The sequence below is a fragment of the Siniperca chuatsi genome, linkage group LG10 (assembly GCF_020085105.1).
Source record: "Siniperca chuatsi isolate FFG_IHB_CAS linkage group LG10, ASM2008510v1, whole genome shotgun sequence".
Lineage (NCBI taxonomy): Eukaryota > Metazoa > Chordata > Actinopteri > Centrarchiformes > Sinipercidae > Siniperca > Siniperca chuatsi.
Genome location: NC_058051.1, coordinates 13,098,157 through 13,121,827, shown reverse-complemented (window position 1 = coordinate 13,121,827; position 23,671 = coordinate 13,098,157). Strand labels below are relative to the sequence as shown.

Genomic DNA, 23,671 nt, shown 5'->3' with positions numbered 1-23,671 from the left:
ACATCAATAAGACAAATTATGTGACTCAACAATTCTTCGTATCTCTTATAACCCAGATAAAGATTATATAATTGTAAAACAGTTAAAAAAAACCAAACGCCATGAAATAGCCTCATAATTAACCAAATAATTTACATAAAAATGTTACCATATGGAGGAGTAGCTGCTTACTCCTCTGGCGATTTTTTTTTTTTTGTTTCTGAAAACGAGAGTCTGTATTTTCACCATTTTGTTACGTTTGTCATAAATATATTACCTCGATATATTACTCATACTGTCCTTAACGTTATACAAGAGATGGTAGCCTCAACCCTAGAGACTAAAATGGAAAACCGCAATATTTGCCTTAAGAAGTAGCATAGACGGCGGTCGTGTTTTTTGTCCGCCTCCCTTAGCATCCCCTGAGCTCAACGCACTGCAACGTCGGAGCCAACAGGATCAAACCGGGCAGAGCCAGTCGTGCTGTCCAATCATCAGAAAGTAGGGGGAAGGCGCCGACGTAGACACATTCCTCTTGATAAACGTTGCGCCGTCAACAACTGACGTTTTCTTCTGCAAGACCTACCTCCCATCTTATTTGTCATGTTTACAGCATAAATGCAAGCCACCGACGTTTTACTGTGAAATTGCTGTAGCCTGTGTTTTACAAGCATCATAGCAAAACTGTATACTTGACACAGACATGGTTCAACGTTTGGAAAGAGAATCAGCACAGAAGATTCAGCTAGTAGCTGTAACAATGTTGTCATCACGAGGTGAACAAACATTTCATTGGTGGCTAAGAAGTCAACCCTGTTTATCAGGTTTGCATTTCGCAAGGATGGGACATAAGAGAAGTCAGTAAATGACGTAAAAGACCAACGACGTGTTTTCACGTGTCTATCCACAGTTTCCACTGTTTAAGTAGGCTACATTTGATTAATGAATCCAAAACACAGAGTGCACATTCAAAAAGCCTTCAATAGTTTTTTTCAAACTATGGCAACACATTGTCTTAGGCTAGAGAGTCCTCTGGTGGCGAACTCACAGATTACAACACTTAGCCAAGAAGAAATTCCAAGGTTAATTATCTTCTCCTTAATCTTAATGTTTGCAACTTTAAAAGAAAATGCATGGCATATACATATAATTGTTATTTAATTTTTTTATTTAATTTTTTTTTTAGAAATGTTCAACATAATCCTGTGTTGTTGTTTAGAGCATTTTTTCAGCATTACAGTCATACAATCTCTTTCAGCCAAAGTAGGCTGTGTAATTCATGAATAAATAGAAATTCCAGCACCATATATTGTTGCTTTGAAAATCCTCAAATTCTATGTCAAGTATTCCATGAACCATTGCATGCACCTCCGCCATCCAGACGAGTGCAGCACTGAGTTGTTTTTAAGCCTAACACTGATAAAGTGGGAATGGATCCATGTGACCAAGCTCACAGACAAAAACACATCATTTGTTCCGTGTCTGATTTAATGTCGAAATTATATTACAAGAATACTTGTATAGTTGTTTTGACAGCTGAACAATGGTGTTTGCAGACATTAAGGCATTTAAAAAATACTCTGCTTGGAATAATAATAAATGTGTAATATGATTTTCCACAAAAAAGTTGTTATAAATTCTTAAAATTGTATTTACTCCTTCCCTCAATGAAAAATGCACAATATATAAATATGCTATTTGTTTCCCCATTTAAAAGGTTTAACTGTTGGACACAAGATGTCTCCTGCTTCAGTGAAAACTCCATTCTCTGCATGTGCGCTGGAAGTTTCAAGTTTCCACATCACACTTGTGTAAATTGCATATTGGACCACGATGGGTGGTTTCCAAACTAGGTCCAAAATCATGCTTGTTATAAAATCAGATTTAAGGTGAGCACAGAGAAATGTTCCCCTTTCCGCAGATGAATGTGAAAACAGCCATAGTGTCAAACTCTGCACATACATCATTCCGCCCACTGAAGGTCAAACAACCATAACAACAAGCAAGGCAAGTTTATCTGTATATCAAAAAATAAGGCAATTCAAAGTGCTTTACATGAAACATAAAGAGGAATTTCAAACAACTATGTCTCTACAGTCTCTACTTATTTTATTGTGTGAATAGTTTCACTCATCTTCTCTGTACCTTTAATTCCCAGAATTGGGTTTTACATATAGGCTTCTCATATTTGATGGTTGATATCCCAGTCAGACTTTTAGAGACAAATGTCAAAATTTGTACTTAGAACCAATATTAGCATGCAAAACATACAACCAATTTACATAACGTTACATTGGATGCATGTTTGTATCTCCGGGGAATGTTGTTTGTGTGTGTTGTGGTTTCATGATTAGCAAAACGCAACTCACACTAATCTTTTAGAATTATATGTCTTAAAGGGTTAAAATCCATATATTTGGCATGTCATTTGCAAAGTGAAGAGGAAAAACTAATTGAAAGCACCAGCAAAGTCAGAACTGCAGCAACAGTAGTCTAACGTGAGACTATACATTGACATCCTTGAGACTGTGTGCATTTAAGAGTTAAAAACGGCAAACAAATGACTGAACACTGGCTGGAAATCTTCAGTTTCAACAAGCTGCTCTGACTGGTGCCCTGACCAGGTGGGTGCGCTGTTCTTCACGCTAAGCTTCTCCTCGCGTCTGATCAACATATTACAGGCGTGCAGCCTAACTGAAGATCAACTGTGACATACTCCACCGATAAGACATATTCCACCAAGCCCCCAATTTGTTGGTGTGACAGAACAGTAGCCCATAATACTAGGTGCCACTAAATGCCACTATTTTGCAGCAAATGCAGCACTTTGAGCAGTGTGTAAATATTACTCCTTGCCTCCCATAAATCAATAATTCTCCCTTCAGCAAAACAGTCAAAATATCTACTGTGTTTTAATAATTTGTCATAATAATAATAACAATGATAAAAATGATTAGTCCATCAGATGATGGTGATTAGATATCATCACTTAACAAATACATAAACATAACATAATAGTAATGAGAACGATGTCATATTAGGATTATTATTATTATTATATACATCATTTTGGTAGGCATATGTGATGTCCTAGTAGAATCTCATTAATATTGAAATTGGGAACTAGTTAAATGGATGTGATTTCATTTTTCCTATTGTGGTGCATGAATTTATCTTCAACGTGCTCCGGCTGGCGTTGGAAGTAGTTCCGGTGGTTTAGCAGCCGAGCGGAGCACGGAGACCCGGGATCTTCGTGTTGTTGAGCGCAAATGCGAATGTCGAGTCCGCCTGTCATGACTGTCGAGTGACCACAGCAGCGGTCAGTTTGACGCCTGCAGAGCACCGTGCATGCAGCCAAAGTGACAGCGTAAAGGCACCGCTGGAGCTTTTGTCTTCGAGGGGAATTTTCAAGTGCAGAACAGGCGTCTGGAGCTTCTGAACACACTGAGTACAAAAAACTGAGCCGGTTCATATTAACCTACGACGGTGAGTGGTCTGTGCAAGAGAATTTTTGAATGTCAGTCAAGAAGGTTTGTGAAAAATAATGATTTACCGGGAAAGAAGTGTCACTGAAAAGCCAGTGGTTTTACTTAATGGCAGGCTGTAAGTTCGCTGCCTGTCACAATATGCATGCATGCAGTCACTGTAGCGTTTGTCTTTATCGTCAGATAAAGTCAACTTATTTTAAGTTTACAATAATAGTCTCATGGTACCATTCAGACAGTGGGGCTGTCAGGTAACAGGCTGTGAAGAAAGAGGTGTTTTAGAAAACAATTATCCAAATGGTGTATTGTATTGGACGCGCAAATATGCATGGAGAGAAGACAGTGCCTTGCACAGCTGACAACACTTTTTTGAAGTGATAACAGTGGAAGCTTATAGCCTGACCGAGCAACAATCCAAGCTCAGAGGAGACTGAGCGCCACAGTGATGTCTCCCTGTTGGTAGCAACGTAATTGTACGGAGAGGCAAAATATTCTCTAAAGTGGTACCAAGTTTAAAATACATTTTTGTTATAGGCTACTTAACTCGATTGTTGTAAGGAAAAGTAGTAACAAGGGAAAATAACTCGGTCACTTAAAATAATTTGCTTCAGGGGATTCAGAAGATTTAACTAACTTTGTTTCACAGCCCAAAATATTTTTTATAGGTTTATTAGAGGTGTATGAATACAGGCCAAGGTGTCATTAACACTAGGCATGTATTCATAGGTGTTAATGCCTGATTTGTTTACTTATGTATGTGTGCATGTATGTATAGATTTTTACAGTGTTCCTATATATGTATTGATTATGCCTGTATGCATCATGTCATGGTTATCAGTCAGCACAGAGGATGTGTCATTTTCAGTGGCTCCCCATGTCTAGTTTAGGAAAATTTATAAAGTATTTCTATAGTATTAGGACTTTATGAAATTATCAAGTCAGATTTACACTGGTGTTAACATCTTGTTGAAAGTTAACATAATCTACAGAATTTCCATTAACATGTGCTTGATATTAAATGCAGATAGCACTACAATGACACATCTTTTTTTTAAGTAAGTTGGGGGACGTTTTTTAACATCTTAACAGGCAGAAGATACTGTAACTTGCCATAACTGCACTTGAGTGCCTCTTTTTCAACAGTGCATACAGGTCACTTTTATTTTCAGTTTTCCAATAAGCTGAGTTTGTTGATGGGGCTGTTATGCTCACCCATTATGGAATTTGGTTTCCATAGTCTGCCTCATATGGAGCAGTGTAGTCTCTCTCCATAAAGACACCATAACCTTACCATGAACAGTGACCATCTTATACTAAAGGCGTCATTATCTTTCATCCTGCTGCAGTGTTGAGAACCATCCAATACTATACAATTTCATCTCCAAAAAAACACAGATAAGGGGAGGTGTGTGTATGTGTTTGTGGGCGACAGACTGAGGAAGGGTTTGAGAGAGTACCCAGCTCCTGATTTGGATGCGCCTCTAATTCCTATCAAGATGAGAGCTGTCTGAACAGATTTCTCTCATCATTATTTGCTCTGAGATTTACTTGCGCTTGTAAATGGTGTTGATTGAGGGTAATTTGGCTTTTTAATTGCTGAACAGCTGCCACACTTATTGCTGATTGCCATTGTAGACTTTCTCAGTAGATCACTCATAGACCCCTAAATGCCTCATTAAAACGTTATGCAGAATCGCATGAAACGTGAAGAGTAGGAACCCTCATAATGTTTTACTGATTTGTGTTTTATCATCGGAAAGGTCGTCATAATTATCGTCAATGTCAGCAAATGCAATATGAAGAAACGTGTGTAGTACTCACTTTTTTAAAAGTTGAATTAAGGGCTATTTGTGGATACACTACATGCATTTCAGTTTCTTTGATAGATAGAAGATGAACTCCATATGCCAGTGTAACGGATGTTAGTTGGGCATAAATGAGAAAGACTCAGAGGACTGATTTCCACCATTTATTCCAATCTCTGCAGGAAGACAATATAACACACACATACAGCATATTGTCTCCAGGTTGGTCAGTACACATCTGGACTCAATGCACAGTGCTGCTTTGAGCGCTTTTCTTTATAATGTCTGAAGCAACACAACAACACTACATAACTGTGACATTACAATGCATATATTGCTTAGCCAGTTATTTTACAGTATGTTCCCTGTGTTAGAAAATTATTAGCCGAGAGCTTTTAAACTTTACTGGAAAACCTTTTTTTTCTTGTTCTTAAGTCAGTATAACAAAACATTAACTCTCTCAAAAAGAGTAAAATTAAACCATGAAAAACATAATAAATATAAATCAGCGCAATCTGGTGGACGAGGCATATAGGAAGTTAAGCCACTAAACATAGGCAACAACATAATTACAATTACCACAGAGCACATACCTGCAGGAAGACAATATAACACACACATACTGTATTGTCTCCAGGTTGGTCACTGCACATCTGTACCTGTATGTACAAAATAACAGAATTTACACAAGGAAATGGCTGCAAAAATCTCCACAGGGCTATGTGAGTCACGTGATACAAGGCAGCCTGACATGCTAGGAATGGCGCTTAGTGAACTTGAAAGGTGAATAAGGAGCATCTATAAAATTAATATTAGTGGTCGAAATAACACAAATACAGCAGAGTAACATAATAATGTTAGTAAACAATATGCGTTAAAGGTTACAACTTAAATGATTACTTTATCAAAGAAAACAGTAAAGTAGCAGCAGCAGTGTTTCCCCACACAACTTACCCTCATCAGTGCAAAGTAATGATGTGTGAGTCGAAACGGACAACTCTTTTTACTGACTCAGGAGCCACAAGTCCTCATCTCCACTAACTCGTTCACTGACTCACCCCTCCTACCTGCTACTAGCTAGTGCGAACCACGAAGGTGAGGCAAGACCATGTGTCACTCACACTATTCTCTTATATTAACTGTATTTGTGGAAATGTATCAAATTAATTACTGCATTAACCTAGCCCTGTAAGAAAACCGACCGCTTTGACACTTAAAGTTGCAACTGATGTTTTGAAAAGTTAGGGTAACACTTTATTTGAAGGGATGTGCATAAGACTTACATGACAACGTACCACTGTAGTTGAGGTCAAGGGAACTATTCATGACACTGTTAGAAAAGCATTTGTCAGTGTAATAACACATAATGAAATTTTAATGTCTAGTCGAAACTGTACCACTGTAGTTGAGGTCAAGGAAAATATTCATGACACAATTATAATGGTCTCATGACAGCCAATGTCAAAACTAACCACATATGACATCCTAATGTTACAACACATAACACATAAAGCTAAATAGTTTCTTTAAGTATGATAATTAGGCCTGCTATGGCATGTTTATGACAGTTTATGTTGTCTCGGTTAATGTCAAGCTGTCATAACAAAGACATAACATTAAACATGACATAATTGAACGAATGACAAAAGTCATAAACATTCATAAAGACTCCTTCATGTTCATGACAGGTGCCATGTCAGTATTTTGCACACCCCTTCAAATAAAGTGTTACACTCACAACATCAGTTGCAAGTTTATAACAGTCACTCAAATAATATATATGCTTTACAAAGCATTTATTATCCATTTGCAAAGTATTATAAACATCCGTTGCAACTTTATAATAGCCATTCAGATAATGTTTATATATGCTTTATAAACCATCCATTAAGAAACTGTAAAATTTTTTAAACATCAGTTGCAACTTTATAATAGCCATCCAAATAATGTTTGTAGATGATTTACAAACTGATTATTAACCATTAACAAAGTGTTACAAATATCTGGTCCATCTATCTATGTAATGTTTATAGATGTTTTCCAAACAATTTCTTAAAGGTTTACAAATCATTTGGTTATCATTAACAAATACTTAACATAGTATATAAAATGTTATGATGTGTGCAACAATAAACTGTTAAATAGTTTACTATTGTAATCAGAATATAATTGTTATTGTCTCCTATCAGCTATGATACAATACATAATTTATAAACTAATTATCTTATATTAAACAAACTAATGATAAAATAACAATTAGTAAACATTAATTATCATTTTGTTGTTTGTTAACAGTGAAATAACTGTTAACTAAAGTTTAATTAACTATCAATTTACCATTTATTAATGATGGTTATTATAAAGTGTTACCAGTATATTTTGATCTGTTACACCCACCCCCACTGAATTTTATCGAATTTGAACTCCAACTTCACAGTATGCACCTGAGGAAACACTGCAAACTAACAAATTACGAAGGGTCAGCAAAAAAAACAACCTCAAGAGTATCCCATAAAGAAGAAACTGGCAATAGGGTGTCTTGTACACTCCACAAGACCCTAACACATAGTGTAGCACAGGCCCACGAAAGAGAAGACAATTAAAAATATTTCACCTTTACATAATGCTACTGGACCCATAAAGGAGTAGGTTATCAGCAAAAGCCTGGGACATTGACTTGAACAACCTCCTGCCTGAACATGGTTTGTATCAGCCAATTTACTAGTTTAACTAGGCGGCCCAATCTCGACCTGACCTATTTTTTTTGCATTGGGCATAGTGTGTGGGTGTGGTCTGATCAACAGTGTGCTGATTGTGTTGTGTATTGTCTATCTGTGTCATGGTGTCAAGGGCAGGGTCTGACTGTCACATGTACAGGAACAGCTCTGGAGTCACAGGTCACAGACTGATCAGTCATCTGGTCTTCAGGTACGACTGAGCTGTCCTGAGGTGTAGAGGTTACACTTGTTATGTCAGTAACATCCGCTTGTGACAGACTTACAGGCACAGACAACTGCGTAATCTATTCTATGGTTCTCCTTTTTGAGTCCACAGGCTCCGGATCAGTCAAGGGACCCTGTCCCTCTCTCACAGTTACAGGTGAATTTTCCCTGACACTTTCAGTGTCAGGGGTTTCCTCACTCTCTCTCAAACAGGGTCTCTGTTGTCTCTCCCACATCATTGTCACCTGGCAAGGTCAGACATTTCACAAGGAAAGAACTTGGCTAGCATTAGCAGGTTTCTGTGGATCACCTTCTCCCGTCCGGTGACACGGATCTTGTGTGTCTCTGCGTTCATGTCCACCACAGTGTAGATGGTCGATTCCCACCTATCAGCAAGTGTCTTTTTACCCCTCTCTTTCCTGTTAGCCACGACCACTCACTCTCCTGTTGTGAAGCTGAGCATGTCTGTTCTGCTCTTTTTTAGCATGGTCCTGGGCAATGACCATGTCTTCTTTCAGGTCATTGGTAAGGGATGCCACATCATTGTAATAGCTTTTCAAAGCAGAGTCATGAAGGACATTATGGAAGAGTACATTTACAGGCAGACAGGGGATCCAGCTAAACATGGGGGGATAGCTCATTGTCTCATGGGCTGTGCAGTTGTACATGAATGCCAGAGTCTGCAAACAGTTTGATCGAATTGTTCCACACTCCCGTTTCCCATTGGATGGTAGGTGATTTCTTGATGCCTGAGATCCTGAGCTCACCTATTAGTTGACTCTGAAAGTTAGCTCCTTGGTCACTGTGGATCCTCTCTTGGAATCCAAAGACACAGATGTACCGGTCCCAGAGAACCTTTGCCACCTGTGTAGATGTCTGGTCTTTTCATGGAAATGCCTGAGCCATCATCATAAAATGGTGTGCTATCACCAAGACGTTGATAGACTTGTTCTGTGAGTCTTTGACTAACCAAAAGTCAATACAGACCAGCTCTAGTAGCTTCGTTGTTATTATACTCTCCTTCAGGTTCAACTGTCTTATCAATGCATGGCTGACAATGATGTACATAGTCCTTACATCTCAGGGTTCCATACTAACGTTTTCCACTAGTAACACTAGTGCGCCCAACTTTAACTTTTAGGAGCACCAGCACAAAATTTAGGAGCACCACTTAAAATTATATGGAATGCAACACTTTCACATTTTCTTAACTGTATTACTGATAAATGCTTTGGTAATAAATATAACCCGGCGATACACCACACAACCCACGCCACACTTCATGTAGCCTAAACAAGATTATCGATCAATATTTATAACAATAACTTAAAACGTAAAAAAAAACATCCAGGCTGTGATTGGTCAGTTCACGAAAAGTAACATTGACGAGCCCGTGGACTTTATGAAAAGTTGAACATGTTTCAACAAAAGGCACCTGATATAGCTAAATAGCCAACTAACCAAACCCAAACCGTGTTTATCTTATCCCTGTTGTCTTCTGTCTTACGTCTTCAGCTGCAAAACCTTGACTAACAGTTGAACTAGTATTGGTGGAGGATGTGGGCTGGTGCATAATCAAAGTTGGCAGACGATGCGTCTCTCTTGCTCTTGTTTTTGTATAATGAGCTGCTCAAGCGGCCTACAGAGCGACTGGCCCACCAGGATTTCTCCCAGTGCTTGTGATGGCCAGTCTGACCATGCAAGGGTCTGAATGATCTTTTCCTTTGAAAAATGAATCGATAGTTTGTTTCATTGTCACCAAAGGGCCAAATGAGAGCACTTATGGACTGAGCTGAGGCTCCTGAACTGAGCCTAATGTACGGCATCACTGTGAACTCCATTCAGGACTTGACATATCTTTGACTCCAGTCCCACACTGTCCTTGACAAATGGCATCAGAGCATCAGCCACAGTATTCTGCTGACCTAGGACATACTTGATATCAAAGTCATAGCAAACTTGGCTACCCAGCATTGCTCACAGCAGTCCAGCCTCCGCTTTGTCAAAATGGGAGTCAATGGATTGTCATCAGTCCAGACTGTGAATTTGTGGCCTTTCAGCCAATGACTGAACTTTTAAAGCCATTTTAAAGCCAACTCGAAACGGGAAGCTGGGTTGTTTTTTTGGGACTGAGAAAATGACTTGCTGGCAAAGAAATGGGTCTGGCTCGGGCTTCACCCTCCTGGATTTGAGACAGAACAGCACCTATGCCAAGGATGCATCTGTTGACAGCATAAAGGGATGGATGTCAGGATGAGCAAGGATGAGCAAGGACAGTGTGAACTAGTGAAGCGTTCAGGTTTTCAAAGGCCTGTTCCTGCTCTGGTGTCCAGTCAGACGCAGACAACTTCCTGCCCGAAAGTTTGTTCTTATGTTGTTTCCCTTTTCTTTTCTCACCTTTCTTCAGCTTCTTGGCAATTGCAGATTATCAGGCCACAAAAGTGCTAATAATAATTTAGCATCCAGAAAAAGGGGTCTGTTGAAAAAGCAATTCTCAATGATTATGTGACTAAGAAACTATATAGACCTCCTGAGGAAGAAGCACTTTTTGGGGGCCAACTTTAACTTATGGCCATGCGGTCTATAAAACACCATCTTCAGGTACAGCAAGACATATTCCTCATGTGGCACAAACACCAACAAATCATCCAAGTAGCATAGCAGACTCAAATTGTTCTGGTGTCCGAAAATGCTGGTCCTCATCTACCAGGATTATTGCAGAGGCCCTGTGGCAGATGGTTGTACTCATACAGGCCCATGGGAGTGGTAAAGTGTGTTCTGGTGCTGGCTGGGGGGCACTCGCCTGTATGGGAGCCCGCATGGTCTGCTGTCTGAGATGCGTATGTTGTGTACAAAGCCCTTTGCTTCTCCACAGTCAAGATGGTGGCGTGAAAAGATGCCCTCATACTGCAAAACAAGGTCAGACATTCTCCTCTTACATTCCTCTGACACTTCACATGACTTGATGTCTATGTTACCCAGCCCAACTGACCTGAACTTGTGTTTGGCAGAATTTGCATCAGCAGAAGGCGGCATTGTTGATTGGGTGCAGCTGACCAGAGGGACCTCTGATTGCTCAGCAACGTCCGTGTCCTCAAACGTTATGAGGAGTAGCCATCAATCAGCTTTGCATTGCGCCTTGACACAAGCCTGTCAGATTTATTGATAAGCTTTAGTGTGACTCACCTGTGAGCTCTGTCATCACGGTGCTGTCTGGGGACACTGTTTTCCAGTAGGACTCAGGACACAGTTTAGAGTGATGCAGGATGTGTTTTTTAACATTTGTCCCTAGTATCAACTCATCATGCTGGCCCTGGACAACAAGTGTGTGAACCAACATCCTACAGCCATACACTTCCATCTCCACATTAAAAGCACACTTTGGCTTAACACAAAGTCCACTACATCCAAGAAGGACCACATTCACATCAATCTGCTTTTGATCACTTATCACTTCAGTCTCTCTCAATTTAATCTCCGCCATCTCACTGATACTGGCCATGGAACCACTGTCCAACATGCCCTCCATTTACACAGTTTCACCCATGGCCTCGTGTAGAAAAGTCACTACTGCCGACTGTGAATATTGTGATAAACAACAACTTCAGAGTCATTACATGAGTCTCCCACAGATATGTAAACTTTCTCAGCATCAGACTTGTCATCGGTTTGGGAATTTGTGTTGAAACCTATACTGCCTCCCTCCGAATACAGGTCAGTTTCCCTCAGACTGAGATTGGGGGAAGTTTTTGGCTGAGCAGTGGGCTTGCCGCGGTAGTCTGTGTTACTGGTGTTACACTGTGTTACACGGTGTTAGGGCATACACCCATTACATTACTTGCCAACCGCCCCCACCATCAATTTGCTTCTTTTTTTTATAGAAATAAAACCCATTTAGTTTATTTTCGCTTATGTGTGCCCATGTTCATCAAATAAAAAAACTATAATTTGTCAAATACTAAGCGTGTTATCAATACTTAGTCTGACTATGGAGCTACAATTTTAAACTAAGAGTGTCTGCTCCAAACAGCAGCAGCAGTTTAGCGCATGTCATGCAAGCGAGCCAATAAAAACAAATGGAATGGTCATTGGTCAAAGTTGTCATAATGACATTTAAGGTGTGTTGATTGATTCATGATGTAAACTCATGCATTGAATAACATACAAAAAAACATTCCACCTTAAATGTTGCCGTTAGCTGCCAGTAGCCTTTTAGCGGCAATCTATAGCTAGGTAACGTTAACTACTATAGATGAAAAGGTAGCAAATCATCCTTTAATTCATCATTCGCTCTTCTGATGGTTTCCTTATTTGTGATACATTTGCAAAGAAACATTACAAAGCCAGCATGTTAAAACTTGGCCAGCTTGTGCTGCATCCACAATGCCTGCAGGAAATGAAAGCTTGCTCAGCTACATTTTCATAGCCTAGCCTATTAGATGAGTTTGACCTCTGCATGCACAGTAGCTTTTCCTCAGAATGGATGTTTTGAATGCGGCTTCATTTGCTCGGCACAAGTAAATACATAAAATCATTCAAAACACAAACTACATCTCGAGGTAACGCCTCTAATCTACACACACACCTTCAAGCGCACCACAAGAGTGAGGCTGCCGAATATCTTTTCTTGTAAAAAGTCCAGTGTAATCAATAGCACTGGGGATTTCACAAGTTTATTAATCGGTGGGAAAATTTTCTCACTGTGGCATCATCCTACTGGGCAGTTCAGTCTGGTGTGGCCAGGGGCAAGGCAGGCAAAACACAGTCTCACAGACATGCAGTATGAAATAATGTTGTGGCTTGAGTCATTACAGACATTACAAATGGTCTCTTTCGGGTGTCTCTCACAAGGGGCATGCTGTAACCTTCCACCCTGAATCGGATGAGAAGTATTGCGTTGCTGCAATTTATAATTATTATTATTATTGCTATCCCATCTTACTTATCTGTATATATTTTAATATCACAATTCTTCTGTTTATGTATGTTTTTATTTTACACATAGTTTGGCAAATTAACATCTGTTTCCCATGCCAATAAAGCCAAACTGAACTTTCATTGTTTTTCTTCAATATCGCTAAGTAATTGCTGCGTCATGATGACAGAGCGGCGGTATTCATTAGTAAGGTGAGCTTTTTAATATCTTTTGTCCTTGTAGCTGTTTAATATAAAGCCATAAAGTCGCCTGCTACCTTAGAAATTCCATTGAATAAGTGTTTGAGAAAATGTTTAATCAAATGGTCCATTAGATTTTTTGGAGGAAAATGAATCGTTTACATTAATCAATTAATCAGTAAAATAGTCGTTAGTGGCAGCCCTAGTTTCCTGATGGTCAGATAGCTTTACATGTTGCTAAAGTAACTTCTGACTGCTGCTAACTTTAGCTAGTTAGCTCAGTTAGCCATGCTGCTGACCCTTTCCCCGGGCCTGAAAACCTCCTCCTCCTGGTGATCCAAAACTCCTGTGCTAGAGGTGTAAATGCCAACACTCCCTCTGTGCTCCAAGCTCCCAGTCAGAGCAGAGTCAGCTAGTAGGACAGCTAACTGCACGACTAACTGAGCTAACTAACTACTGGCTGCTACAGTAAGTGGTTACTTTAGCAACATGTAAAGCTATCTGTCCATTCGGAAACTCTGTAAATCATTGAGTCAAACCCGGCAAGAAAACCACTTCAGTACTGTATTCCCAGTATTCTCTGTCGTCAAATTGGCCTCTTGGTCTTGGGGGCTGTGTTGTGAGGTAATAATGCGCCATTCATTTGAATTTAACAGATGGAAATAGAAAACGCTGAGAAATAAATGTGGCATTAGGAAATAAAAGCAAATAAATAACTGTCCTTTTTTAAATAAAAACCTACTAACTGTATTGACTCATTTATATATTTATATTTACATTTCTTTATATATTTATTGCCTCATTTATTTATTTCAGGATTTATTTCATAGGCATATTTATTTATTTAATATTGACTTAAATGGCATTCCATAGATTACCCCACCTGTAAGGAAAAACTTACTAAGAAAGACCAACTCCCACTCTCTTCAGTTGTACGGATTTATGCCTGCCTGCCTTTATAATGTAAACTTCCGCTAGAGCGTGTGGGTAAACAGCCATGCTCGAAGATAGCTTGGCAGTAGCTTTTAAAAGAAGTGAGGAAGAGGTCTCATTTGCTTCAGCTAGAAGCCCTCTAATCTGCCTCTGTAATTATCAGGCCACTACAACGTTACTAGGTCAACAGGTCATTTTAATTACCTCAGGTCATATCAGTAATCAGCTGCTTAAATCATCATTTAGAAGTGATTATTGAAATGACCTGATATTTGAAGTAAACACACACACACACACAATAGGAAATCAGCTGTTCCTTAGATGTTTATTTACCTATACACTGCAACCATAAATAAAACCTCTCTATCATCAGGCTAGGAAGGCGAAAAATTTGAAGCATTAGAGCAGACTTACTTTCTTTTTAAGTACCTTTTAGTTCTCTGAGTGCTCCCAGTCATTGTGATTTTTGTCTTGTCCTCAGGAAAGTACACATAATTTGAATTCAAATGCAGCAAATCCTTTTATCTAGTCAAAATCCTCTTTGATTCTGTTAGGAAAGCATTGCTATGATTTGAAAGATAAAGATGTAAAAGATAAGAAATGGGATGATCACTTTTAAAGGGCTGTCATTTGGATTGAACTTAGCAGCGGTGCTGCCAGCGACAAGAGTTCAGTGCAAAGCTTCTATTGTGAACCTGATATAAAGCATGTGTCTTACACAGGCTGAGAGTGTTGTTGCACTCTACTGGTTATGTTTTAATGAGTAACAATTGTTAGCCAATTTGCATGTAAAACAATGTAATTATAAACAAGCATCAAAAAGCTGTAATACTTCTAAAAAATGTAAATTACTCTCCATTATAAAGCGCAACAAAACCTAAGCCATGCCTCCAAGCTTGGGCCTCTAGGTTTTGGATGCTCGCTTCCATTATTAATGCTATTCATAAGCCAAACTTTTTAGGTTGGTGCAGTTGGGCGCTTTAATCTATTTTTGCTGTAAATGAATGAATTTTTAAAGAGGACTAGTCCTTGTTGAATAGGGCTGGATGTGGGAATGTAGTTTGAGTCGTGGTGACGCAGTGCTATAGCCCCCTTTACTGTGCAAAGCATGAGTTCACAAACAGCATCCCATCTCTCTCTTGGGACCGTTCGTTGGGGGAGTTTGCCGAAATGCAGCACTCCTATGTTTTATTTATGACAAAATATGCCTTTTTAACTTCGCCGTTGTCAGAATGTGGAATTGTGATAGCTTTTTCCTAGTCGGCAGTGGTAAGTCTTCTGGGTTGCTAACTGCCTCTACCTTGGCAGATGTTTTCAGGTGTTATGTTCTGTGTGGGCTTAGTGAGTTAAATATTTTATTTTAGGCCTTCAGGGATTCAGTGGAACCTACTGATTTTCTTGCCTTCTTTCAATCAGATTTTCTTTCAGACCTGAAAAAAATTGTGTGAATCAGTACTTTCTGTTTCATTTGAGATGCCACTTGATTGACTTGGTTGACATGGGACTGCCATCAGTTTTTAGAAACCGCTGATGAATGTGTTGTTCTGTCATTGATAAATTATCTTCCTCTCTCTGCATTACTCTTTTTTCCCTTATTTTTCCTTTCAAGCATTAGTTTTTTTGACCACTTGCTTTAAGGACTAAGGCCACAAAATCTATCTCAGTTTGAAATGGTGCATTACATCGATGCCTCTCCAGGTCTCCTTTGAGAATAAGTAGACAGTATCAAACGATAATTGCTTAACCCAGCTCCATTGAGAGATGAGCAAGCAACCACCATAAGGGCAGCTGATTTGCCTTGATATCTTATAATTGAACCTTTTCAGGGGTATGTTTTCTGGCGCTGAAGCAGAAAGTAATTAAGACGTTCAATACTGCTTTTTGGACCTTTTCCTCCTTCCTTTGAATGGCCCACACTCCTAGACATGACAGCGCTCAGTATGCCTACAAACTTTCTTTTGACACATTAGCCTTTTCCTTGCCAAGGCAGGCCTTCCCAGAAACCCCCGTCTGCTCTGCACACTCCGGGTGGGTATTTTGTCATTACTTCATTTTCCTCAGAAAATATTTTGATGCCTCTTTCTTTTGGCTCCCTCCCCCCTTCTCTCACCCATCCCCCATCACTCCATTCAAAGTTCTCTATTGAAATGCAGAACTGTTAAGCCTCTCGCAGTCTAAAAGCCTGCTAGCAGCGGGGGACTGTTAGCTGTTAGTGATGCATACAGCTGAGTGAGTGCATCACAGCTACAAAGTCTAATGGGTGAATACATTCAATCACACACAGACCCTCAACTCTTTTAACAGGACAATGTTCCCAGTCATGAAAGCTCCATCCACAGTGCAGAGTGATGTATTTAAATTCTTTGGAGGAGAAAGATTTCGTCCAAATTCTTGCTCTTCTTTTTATATTAGTGCTTGTAATCTGTTCTGGAAGTGCCAGCTAATATCTCCTAACTTTCAAGTTACCAAAGTTAACTTTTTACATGCTTTTTTCGTAAATCTGAGATGCCACATGTTCTCCCTTTTGCTAGATTTTGAACCTTTTTTGATACCTGCTAATGTTAGCCAAATGTCTATCTCTGAAAATGTATGTTCCCATGCACATTCATACTACAAGCATTCAAACTATTTAATCAAACACTGCTTTTCTGTATGATCAGCTGCCAGAATATCCCCTCTCTGCTACCTTTATTTTCTATTCAACTAAAGCTCTTTGAAATCTGCCTGGTTGGTAAAGTTTTTGATGTTTCCTGATCAGTGATACAGAGTTGAATCTTGTGGGTTTTTGACTAGTATGTGCAGAAATTGTGTTAGTTGGGTTACTGCATGAGCCCCCAACCATTGCATTACAATTAGTTCTCTCCTGCCCTGCAACAAGGAGATTCTCTTTCTGAGACAATTTTCTGAACCGTCATGAAATGTACTGTTTCTGTTCATTTCTAAACATGCAGCTAATCATATCTTTATAAATGAAAACCAGTACATTTTGAGTTATTGTTAGATAAAACATGGACTTTACAATGTGGTAATTTGTTTTCTTAATGAGGTTCTGCTTTAGATTTTCCTATTTATTGTTTTAATTGTGGTCATAATAACATGGTATCTGTAATTAAAAAAATAGTATATAGTAAATAGTGTTTAAAATGACAACTGCATTTAAAAAATAAAAGATTAAAAATGACATCATAGGCAGACACTTCTGATATGGATCTGAATCTGAGTAATGATGTGGTCAACTCAGGGCTAACCAACAAGTGGAGTATACCGATATGTGAACGTATGGATGTTTCCACTCAAAGTGTTTGTCCCTGAAATTTTACCTGAAGGAACATCAACAAAGACCAAAATAGACGGATGGGTTAATTTTCTCTCTCAAAGTAGGTTATATTGTCCATATTGTTGTTTCAGACCACTCAGATAACTGTGAACAATTACCTGAGATTAATAAACTACCTTTTAACTACCTAAGTATGAAGCACTAGGTTCAGAGAGTTTAGCACTCTGCATTTATTCATACAATACAATACAATGTATATCTAAAGAAAACTGATACCCCTAAGATAAGCAGAGATATACTGTAAGCTGTCTTCTCTGTAGCGATCATTTTTTTCCCCTGATACCATGCGGCCCTTTGAGGCTGATGTGAAACACAGTAGATATCAGAAATAAAAGGAACAGTACTGAGGTTAGCCCAGTCACTGTGGGACCAGTTGACTGAGTCGACTAGGTAATTGGTTGCGTCTACCCGCCAAGCAGGGCCCCTCTCCAGAAACCAAGTCATGCCCCTTCTCTTCTCTCGCCGCTCTCTTCTGTTACTCATCATCCCAACGCATCACCAGGCTAGCAGTGCGAAGCTAAACCGTGCCAGCCCACGCTCCCAAACTTCTCAACAACAGCCACGGCAGCACAGCAGGTCAGGGCTTGTGGCAGGCTGATTTGCAGCTTGAGCCTCCTTTTAATGAGGGGAAAATAAGTACTTGTTGTTCTGTGTCTTGTGTGTCACCACCCCCATCCCCACCTACCCACCATTACAACTAGCAATGCTACCTTCCCTTCAGCAAAAAAAAAAAAAAAAAAAGGTGCACTAATTAAGATGGCTTCCTGGGATTTGGAAGAAGGGGGGTTGGCTATGGTTTCTCCCACAGTGGCAGAGCCTTGAGGAGGAGATGGGGGTGGTGTTGTGCAAGAGGCCTCATTGGGCATATCTCTTCTCTCGGTTCCTCTTTCCTTCCCCTAGTCCCATTGCCTGGCTTGTTTGGCTTGATGAGTCTGCTGCTAAACATTTGTTTTTTCTACTTGCAATTAAGCAAGGTTTTTGCTGGAGCTGAGTATTTCCCTTTTTCTTCTTCATCCTGGCTCTCCAGGGGGATTGGTGGAAAGAGAGACAGAGGGTTTGTGTTCCTCTTGGTAGGAAGGCTCATTGAAGTTCTCCCACCTTGATTATATACAGTGAGCATGAATGTAAAATGCGTGGGCCAATACGCTCTTTGTCGTTCAAGGACATATGAAGGTTACTGCATAGGCTGGTAGTTGAAGGTTTAGATGTAGATTTCTGTATCCTTAGGAGGCTGAATCCATCCACTATTCACTGGCATTAGCCCACTCTGTATCCGTCTCTTTAGTAAAACTCGTAGGTTTACCTGCGTTTCCCAGAATATAGACGTTTATCTTTCAAAAGCACCCAGCACTAAACAAGGCAATTTTCTTTGTTGAATCAGAGTGTGGTCTGAATGCAACATCTTCACTCCAGTGATGAGTAACAGTTACATGACATTCTCAGCCCAGTAGTGACAAACCTACGAATGTTCTGTGACTGACTAAAGTACAGAACAATTGGTGAGTAAGTTCTCTCTTGCGTACCACATGATTGTCTTTGACTGTTTTTTTCTGAATCATGCTAAAACTATTCGCAAAAGCCCCCACCACCAAAAAAAAAAAGTTCCTACTCTACTTACACAGGATACATTTTTAGGTTCAGTGCTGCTCTAAAAATAGCTTCCAAATTAAAATGTCGAGGCTTCTTGAGTTTTTTTATTGTTTGTGTCTGTCTGAGCAGGATCTGAGACGCTGGGGGGTTGGGGTGGGGGGGCGGGCATGGACTTGACAGGAGAGTGAGGCACGTCGAGAATCAGAGAATGGGAACACAGTGTGGGGGGGTTACACAGAGAGGGAAAGGGGACGAGCCTTTCGGCTCCTCTAGAGGGTTGGAATTCCTCCCGAGCTGTTCCCCCCATTTGGCAGGCACTTGTGAAAACAATTCCCCAGCTTTTAGTCACTCTGCAGATCCAATTGCCATTTCCACTTTGGAGGGAACGAGAGTGAGAGGCAATCCAGATAGACAGAACACTGAGAGAGAAAGAGAGAAGAGTTTTAATCGGGTTGGACAGATGCCGAGGCCAGTTGAGCGGTGGTGCGATATTAATATCTTATGAAGGCTGTCTGGCAGTGCAAGCTCACCGTCTTGTGTGGTTTTGTGTTTGTGCGTTGCAGCAGCGGCCATTGCAGTGGCTAAATGAAGAACTTGTGAACATGCACGAGGGAAGGACTCTACCTTTCACTTTGGTGACTTCCCCGGATGCTTTGTCCCAAAGAAAGATGGAGAGGAATGGGAAGAGTAAGACACTTAACTCATACCTTGTCGCCCATACTACTTTGCTTTTCACTGTGAAATTAATGGAATACAACTGTTTGATACAAGTTTTTTGTTATCCATAGCTCACATAGCAGATCATATTTATGTCCAGTGTTGAAGACCAAGTGATGAACATGCCAAAATATTTAGTTTTCCATTATACAAAGCTACACTGTATGTGGAAAATAATGTGCAAGTTAACATCTGTGTGACTCTGCCAAGTGTGCTTTCTGCTCCAGCTAAAGGAGATGAATAGGCGTAGTAAACAAACCTCCTGCTCTTCCAGACTTGAGCCAAGGCTGCTGCACAGCACCCATTCAGTGAGCCAACAGGAGATCCTCTATACGCCACGTCGCTGAGCCTCTCACCTTTCCCTTTTGACCCCTCGACCTACAAGCACCATGACCTCTGAGCTGGAGAGTAGCCTGACCTCAATGGACTGGCTCCCCCAGCTCAGCATGAGGGCAGCCATCCAGAAGGCAGATGCGGGACACCACCACGGCCACCACCATGGACAGCACCACCACGGTCACCATCATGGGCACGGGCCGGGCAAAAAAATCGCCCATCTGGACCCAGGAACAACGCTGGACCAGGAGGAAGCGGCACAGCACAGAGATGGTAAACCGCCCTACAGCTACGCCAGCCTAATCACCTTTGCCATCAACGGCTCGCCACGCAAACGGATGACCCTCAGTGAGATCTACCAGTGGATCTGTGACAACTTCCCCTACTACCGAGAGGCCGGCAGCGGCTGGAAGGTAAGACGAGACAAGAGAGATAAACTATGTGATATGGAGTCTTGCTCTTTTAGGGTTAAGCTCATATAGCTGGTTCCAATTGGTCTGGTTCTAGAATGGTAAAATACCCGTATTCGCTAAGTACTCAAGGCTGACAACTATTATCTTATTGACTATTTTTTAATCTTTCCTCACTCTTTTTTTTTAAGGAAAGGGCAAAGTGCAAATCATTCAGTTTGCAGGCGTCTCCTTTTTTTGGCTATTGTTGACCGTCACTCTTTCAAATAAAATGAGCGACTGCAAATTATATCAGCTGTAGCTAATTAATGTTAAAGAAACAACACTCTCCAACACAACGCCATGATCACCGTTGGACTGTGAACTGTTTTTGCAGTTAAACAAGACCAGCAGAGAGGTGAGTCATGTCATTTTCAGTAGTGGGAGTAGAGGTCTTCATGGGTCCACTCAGTGTAGAGAGAATATTTTAGGAAGAAAGTAGCTTATGTAAAAGGTTTATGCTTTTAAATGACAATTACTTTTTGAAATGTGATTTAAAGATATTAAATTAGTCTTTGAAGCCTATAAATGACTTATAATTCGTTCTTAGGACTTATTATTATATTGCTGCTCTTTTTGACCGTGGCTGCTTGGTAATTGATAGTGTATCATGTTGCTGCTGGGGTTTTTGTCGGGTCTCTTTTTAAAATATGTATTTATGAATGTTGGGTTTAGGTAGGTTTTCCACGGGGCTGTTTCGGATCGCGTCCAACAAGCCAGTTATACTTTCACATATAAAAAATATCAATAATTGAAACTTATCAGCTTAGTTCTGAATGAGGACCTTCCATTTTGCAGCAAGTAGCTCATGAAATATAAGGTGTGCCAAAGTAAGTAGGCGGCAACTATTATTTTAATGTTTCATTGTGCTCATCTTATTTTCAGGTCATAGCTACTCGTAGTGCTTCTACCTTCCCACCTAACAAAAGGTGGTTACAGATTGGAAATTGAATCGTTGAGTTTAGTTAAGTTATTTATAACTTACAAATTTTGAAAGCTAAGCCTAGATTTGATAAGGGATTTCAAATAAATCTGATTCAAAAAGTTGATTTGATACTGGATTCAAATTTGATCAATCTCTATCGAACCTCAACCCTATTGCTAGTGCTCAAAATGCAAAAATCTGATCCAGTGGTTGCCTCGAAGAGCACAGAAACCTTTTAGTGAACCAGGAATGATTGACAGATGCATTTCGTCTCATTCAGACGACATTATTAAATCCTTATGTAAATGTAGCTATGCAAATCCTGGCTAATATGAGCAGAAAGGTGGCTGTGTTATTAGAGACAAATGAATAGATCTCTATGGTTGTGTCTTGGGGATTCTCTACCTTATTAGTGAAGAAGGGGATGGATATAGTCCTTCCACTGACACATCGAAAAGGCTGTCTGCAAACTATCAACCACTTCATCTCTCTGAGAGCGGGAACATTTTTCTTCTTCTCTCATTATTTCACTCTCTTTCACTTTCTATCTTCATCTCCCAAGCACTTGCACTCCCCCCCTTCTCTCTCTTAGTCACTCACTCCTCTCCTCTCTTCTTCCACGAACCTTTGTTTGTTCCCTGTCTATAATCTTCAACACACCATTCCCTGAGCAGAGATGCATGCCAGAAACGGATACAAAAAGGTTATGATACAAGCCAGGTTGTGTTGGCAGAGCTTCTTACCTGCATGTAGGATTCAATCAATTTGTTTTTTGTTCGGAGAGAGAGGATAGGGGTTATTATGACCATTCAGGCTTTCTTTCTTGACTGCCTTCTCCTGCTGGTTGTATTTGGGTGCCAGGGTGTTTTAGTATCCTATAATTACACCTCTAGATTCATTGATTTGTGTGTGTGGCTGCATTCTAGTAGCATCATTAAAGCGCTGTACTGATGGTATTGTGGTTATATTTTCACATGTTCTGGCATTTGTCCATGATATCAGTGCAGAGAGTTTGTTGTGAGATACATAACCCAAAGTTGTGTTGCTTTCCACGTAAGCCAAGGCCATATAAACAAATGCACAATTTTGTTCTTATTTGTCAGTATAAGAGTATTTGACAAAATATGTTTTTCACATCACAGCACTTTAAAAAACTCACTGTCATATGTCCCTTCTGTTTTTGGCTTCTATGGAGAGTGTTACCAAAAAAGAGTAATACAGTGTTACACAGATCTGTGGAGAAAAAAATGTTTCACAACCACAGACCTGTCATGAACTGACATTTAAATAGCATGTAAAGTAGCAAATTAAACACTCAAGTAGTTCAAGGTAAAGCACAAGTCACTTTTTTGTGTTAGTCTTCGAGAAAAGGCTGTAAACTTTTGCTTCCTGGATGATCCGACTCAACACAGTGGGGCTTGTTTTATACCAGCCATGGCCATCACAGGGAAAGTTACATAAGTCCAGTTCATTCCAGTTCAGGTGATTGCTGTCAGCTGTACGCAGTGGGATGCAGACACAGAGATTGTCTGGCTGCCGCGTTCCGCAGACATTGTCTGCTCACACATACACACGTTGCAAGTACACAGTTTGAAATGCATGTTTTCTGAATGTACCGACTCAGGGCGAACACTTGAGCTTTCAAAAAACGCCTCACACGTGGTCTGTTGTGTTTGCCGTCTCCTTCACCCTCTGCCACACATGCATGCACATACACACAAGCTCATACACCCACAGAGATACTCCCACTCAGGTAGGCAGTGTACGTGTGCAGTCTACAGATTACACATGGGGAGCTCAGCAGGAGAGGAGATAGGGGTGGGGGTGGGGGTGGGGTGGGGGTGTTTGTTGGAAAAGAGAGAGGAGACTGTCAGAGAGCAGAGGAGAGTTTTACTACCCAGCACACGCACTCCGTCTGCTCTGTATGATAATGTGAGAGTGCAGGAACAGCGGAGTTGAAACCAGGACAACACACAGTCATACACACTCACCACGCACACACATACATACATCGGCTTACTGCATGTGTTGCATCTACACACATACACACAGGCACAC

General features: G+C 40.3%; 1 protein-coding gene across 7 annotated transcripts in view; it reads left to right on the top strand.

Annotated features, from left to right (window-relative positions):
- Positions 1 to 3,176: 3,176 nt before the first annotated feature.
- The window catches only part of LOC122882861 (forkhead box protein J3-like), a 68,102-nt gene continuing 47,607 nt past the window's right edge, over positions 3,177 to 23,671 (top strand). For 4 of the 7 annotated variants that reach the window (XM_044210749.1, XM_044210750.1, XM_044210748.1 and 1 more), the window contains exons 1-3: positions 3,178 to 3,465; positions 19,750 to 19,873; positions 20,178 to 20,652. In XM_044210749.1, coding sequence (XP_044066684.1) covers positions 20,293 to 20,652 — 360 coding nt within the window. In that variant the 5' untranslated portion in view covers positions 3,178 to 3,465; positions 19,750 to 19,873; positions 20,178 to 20,292. Of the gene's footprint in view, positions 3,466 to 19,503; positions 19,874 to 20,177; positions 20,653 to 23,671 lie in introns of those variants that run through there. The other 3 variants (XM_044210746.1, XM_044210747.1, XM_044210745.1) reach the window with 3 other exon arrangements.